Source organism: Primulina tabacum, chromosome 8, assembly GCF_025594145.1.
Source record: "Primulina tabacum isolate GXHZ01 chromosome 8, ASM2559414v2, whole genome shotgun sequence".
NCBI lineage: Eukaryota > Viridiplantae > Streptophyta > Magnoliopsida > Lamiales > Gesneriaceae > Primulina > Primulina tabacum.
The window spans coordinates 39,445,985-39,450,741 of record NC_134557.1 but is presented as its reverse complement, the minus strand read 5'-3'; the positions used below and the strand labels follow the sequence as shown (position 1 = coordinate 39,450,741).

At 34.9% G+C, this 4,757-nt stretch overlaps 1 protein-coding gene across 1 annotated transcript; it reads left to right on the top strand.

Annotated features, from left to right (window-relative positions):
* Positions 1–1,217: 1,217 nt before the first annotated feature.
* On the top strand, positions 1,218–2,685 carry LOC142554102 (aquaporin PIP1-2-like). Its single transcript, XM_075664734.1, has 3 exons — positions 1,218–1,384; positions 1,528–1,606; positions 1,729–2,685. The coding sequence occupies exons 1-3, from the start codon at positions 1,287–1,289 to the stop codon at positions 2,533–2,535; spliced, it is 984 nt and encodes a 327-aa protein (XP_075520849.1). The 5' UTR covers positions 1,218–1,286; the 3' UTR covers positions 2,536–2,685.
* The last annotated feature ends 2,072 nt before the right edge of the window (positions 2,686–4,757 follow it).

Genomic DNA, 4,757 nt, shown 5'->3' with positions numbered 1-4,757 from the left:
TGTTTTTAAGAACATACTCGATAAGTATAACAATGACATATCAAATTCAAGGAGTTAAAAGGGTATTTTTGAAAAAAATTAAGTAATGAGAGAGCTCAAACAAAAATTTTAGAAATTAGGGAATTATGATAAAGTTAAGTTTGAGATTGGAGAGTTATTCTCAAATTGTTAAAAAAAAGTAATAAAGGATAAAAAGAAGCTAACGTCACATGTTTTCAACCTCCCATCTTAAATAATCGCCTGGAAAAAAGGAGACTCAGCCACGATAATAGAATAAATTAATTGGAAAAAGTATGTGTGTAAGGACCAGATCCGTTGAAATTGTAGCGATTGAAGTGTGACAGCCTTTAATATCCAACTGAATCTCCATCCATCTGTCTGATATATTTATTATTCTTATATTATATTATATCTATATATAAATAATAATTGAAAGAAAATTTTGATGTATTTGAATATTATTATTATATAAAGGTTAAACGGTAAAATACTTTTTATTTTGAAATTTGATATTTATCGATCGATCATTTTCCTTGTACGTGTGTGTTTGTGCACATATTTCTTAAATTTCATCTACACAAAAATACGATTTCATTAATTTTAATCTCTCGAGTTTCGTCTTTTATACGCAAAACATGTGAATGTATCACTACGAAAATATATTACGTGCGTTCAAATTTTATTTCTCCTATATTGTAAATATTTACGTAAAGTAAATATATTTTTTAATAGTATTTTTTGTCTTTACTTGATTGAATTTAATGGTATTTCAATTTTAATATATTTTAAAAGAAATTGCAAATTTGGTTCTATTTGCAATTTTGGTCTTCTACATTATAAAACTTCAGTTTTAGTCTATTATCTTTGTTTTTTTTCGTTCATTTTTTAAGTACGTGGATATGTGTGTGTGTGTGAAACTTCAAAAACCTCTTTGTTAATAAATAATAGCAAGCACTTGACACGCGACATAAATTAAATTTTATTATAAAATATAAATTTAATGTTTGCTAGAGTGATTTTTTCAATTTTGTTATATTTAATTTTTATATATGTCATTATACATATATAGATATTAAAAATTGTTTGAGAATGAAAGCAATTAATAATGCTAACACTATTTCGATCCGTCGTTTTATTTGCCATTATATGTATATAAAAATACCCTTTTCCCTCCGTCACTCTTTCTCTGTGTGTGTGTATGTGTGTGTGTGTGTGTGTGTATATATATATATAGGATCAAAGCAAAGGCAAAAGCTGGCAACAAATAAGCCAAGAAAAATAAAAACATGGCTGCAAACGATAATAAGCAGCATTTACAAGTTGCAGATGATGAAGAAAGCCAAATCAACGCCACCAAGATTCAGCCTGTCTTCTCTACTCCTGAGTAACTACAAATGATTCCTAGATATTCACACACAAACACACACATGTGCATATATGCATATATATTGCATTCATTTCGTACGATATTTGTACTATTCTTTTTTTTTTTCTGTAAATAACTGTTTGTTTGATGTTTTTAAGCAGCCCGGAGCCTTGGATGATTGATCCTCAAAAGCAAACAACGAGTGAGATGTGGGGCTTGAATGAGCTTTTGACTACGGATGTAAGAATAAACACATCCATAGCATAATATTCAAAGCATTTATGTAGTTTTCTTGAACAAATCGAATGTTCATTCTGTGATATTTGACTTTTTAGTTTCTTGATGATGATAACATATGATAGATGTGGCGAGCATCGGTCGGGGAGCTGATCGGAACGGCGGTTCTGGTGTTCATGCTTGACACTATTGTAATATCGACTATACAATCAGACATCAAAATGCCGAACCTAGTGCTGTCGGTACTCGCTGCGATAATAATCGCGATTCTCCTTCTTGCCGTACACCCGGTCTCCGGTGGCCACATAAACCCGATAATCTCATTCTCCGCCGCATTAGTCGGCCTCATATCGATGTCCCGTGCCATAGTCTACATAGCTGCACAGTGCCTTGGTGCAACACTAGGTGCCCTGGCCTTGAAGGCTGTCGTTAGTAGCACAATTGAGCAAAACTTTTCACTCGGGGGCTGTACTATCACAGTCATTTCACCAGGCCCAAATGGACCTGTCACTATCGGTCTCGGGCTGGGCCAAGCGTTGTGGCTAGAGATATTTTGTAGTTTCATTTTCTTATTCGCCTCGATATGGATGGCCTATGATCATAGGCAAGCAAGTGCATTGGGTCATGTTTTGGTTTTCACGATCGTCGGTGTCGTTTTGGGCCTTCTCGTGTTCGTCTCGACCACGGTTACCGCCCAAAAGGGCTATGCAGGAGCGGGGATGAATCCGGCGAGGTGCCTGGGGCCGGCCATAGTTCGAGGCGGACATCTTTGGGACGGGCATTGGGTGTTTTGGGCCGGGCCAACTATAGCTTGTGCTATGTTTTATTTGTACACAAAGATTATTCCCAGCCAGCATCATAAGTCCAAGGCTTATGACCATGATTTCTTCAATGTGATGAAGGTCATGTTTGGAGGTCATAGAACTAAATAAAAAATGGGAAAGATAATAATATATTCACACATATATGTCGTGCACGTGTTCACTTTGTGCATATTTTAACTATCTTGTAAGTTGAATATGTTGTACAATTTAGATCCCTTTCTTTTGCCAAGAAATAATGGAAATAGTGTCTTTCTGTAACCATCTTTTGTATTTCATTCCTTTGAAAACTAATGGGCAAGTGAACAGTTGTGGAACCACATTCATTTGAACCCGGTTTAAACTCGGATGGTCCAATTTTTTTAATATTTTTCGTATAATTTTGGATTGATTTAATATTAGTTTAGGTAAATCAATTTAAGACATTAAAGATTCTACGGTTTGAAATCGTAGTCATGATAAAATGATATTTCTGGTTCCATCCTTGCAAGTGGATCAATCTTACATTTTATTTTATAGATCATAGATGGAATTTTTTTGAAAGTGTTTGAGATATTAGTTTTAGTTGAAACTACGAATGAGGGAAAATTTCGGACGAAATTAATATATTTGTGTATTTTAAAATCACAAGCACATACCTAAATATGACAATTTTTCCCACCGTTTTGGAGATTCGCGGGAAAAACCCAAAACGAGGACGGTGATTTCCAATTTGTTCGGGTTCGGAGCGGGTATGAAGATATTATCCTTATCCCTGAACCAATCCGGAAATAATATTAATAATAAAAATAATAATATTATTAGTATTAATAATATAATAATAACATTATTCTTTAAAATATTTTAATATGATTATTAATATTATCACTAATAATAATATATAATAATACGTTTGGGATGGGAAAATCCTCGTACCCGTCTACGTCTTGTCTCATTAATATTTTTGAAACATTGACAAGGGAAATGAATGAAGATTTGATCCATGTGGTTTCGGATTCTGGGATTTTTCGATCCCGAAAAAACGGAGATCAAAACAAGTACAGAGATAGGAATGGAATTCGAGGATGAGGCCTCGTCCCACCCCATTGCGATCCCCTATATTGTCATTTATCCTTGAAATGTTAATATTGGCATTTTTCCATCTAAAAAAATTGACGAGGCCAATTAATTATTAGTGGACCATTTAATTTCACCCCCATTTTTGTTAAATAGTCATTTTCAAATTTAAATCCATTGTTGGTTACTGGGATCGTCGCATCAATACGTTATTATTGTAAGTTGGTCCTTTTCACTTTGTAAATAAAAGTATGGCCAACTTCATGTTAATTTTACTACTTATATTATAGATTTCTTTGTCCTATATCACAAAGGGAATGAAGATCGATGACTTTTACTAAATTAGTATAATTCTATTATATAAGTTGACACTTGAAAGCTACTGAAAAACGGTTATATTTTGTAGAACGGGTTTCTCTAATCATTGGGTTGGAAGGTATTGGGCCTCAAAGGTGAAGTCCAATAAGATTAATGAAGGAAGCAGCTGAGCCAATTAACATTGGTGGAAACGAAGCCCATAACCGGAAAAACAAATATAGGGGTTAGGGGAGTTGAACTAACAGAACGAGACTGAATTCTCTTCTTCGGCTTAAACTTCAAGAAAGCTTCCAAAACAGAAACCAAAGAGAAAAACCTGGTGATATGATCGAAGACAGAAGACCGGCGAGATACACCGAGGTTGGCAAGAGGGGAGCACAAGAAGATTCAAGGGAATAAAGCTTGATCAACTCTTGTAAAGTTTGCTTTCAGTTGCTAAACTGTAGACTCTGTGTATTACAAGTATTTCTGGAAAGTAATAAAGGGTGGTGGTGCTTCTCCGTGGATGTAGGTCTTTAAAGGGACCGAACCACGTAATCTTGTTATGATTTGTATTTGGGAGTGTGTGTGTTCTAGTGTGCATGCAAGAAGTGTGAGTTCTTTGATTGATTATTGCTTCTGTTATTGTGTATGTGATTTGTTCTACCTGGTCTCGGATCAATTCAAAGATCTTAGAGTAGTACTAGGGAACCTCATTACCCTTATCAAGAGGAGACTAATCTTAACAAGTGGCGCCGTCTGTGGGAAGTGGCAAAGATCAATGGGAACGATGAAATGTCACATTGAAAAGTTTACAGGGAAGAATGACTTCGCACTATGGAGAATAAAAATGAGGGCGATACTGATTCAACAAGGCCTGTTAGAAGCGCTCAAGAAAAAGGAAGATATGTCCAGTTCAATAAAAGACAAGGAAGAAATTATAGAGAAAGCGCACAGTGCTATCATCCTATGTCTTGGTG

Excerpts from the sequence above, each read along its gene's own strand:
- LOC142554102 (XM_075664734.1), top strand. The coding sequence starts at position 1,287 with ATGGCTGCAAACGATAATAAGCAGCATTTACAAGTTGCAGATGATGAA. Across the intron at positions 1,385-1,527 it reads CCTGTCTTCTCTACTCCTGA|CCCGGAGCCTTGGATGATTG; the intron begins GTAACTACAAAT and ends GTTTTTAAGCAG. Across the intron at positions 1,607-1,728 it reads ATGAGCTTTTGACTACGGAT|ATGTGGCGAGCATCGGTCGG; the intron begins GTAAGAATAAAC and ends AACATATGATAG.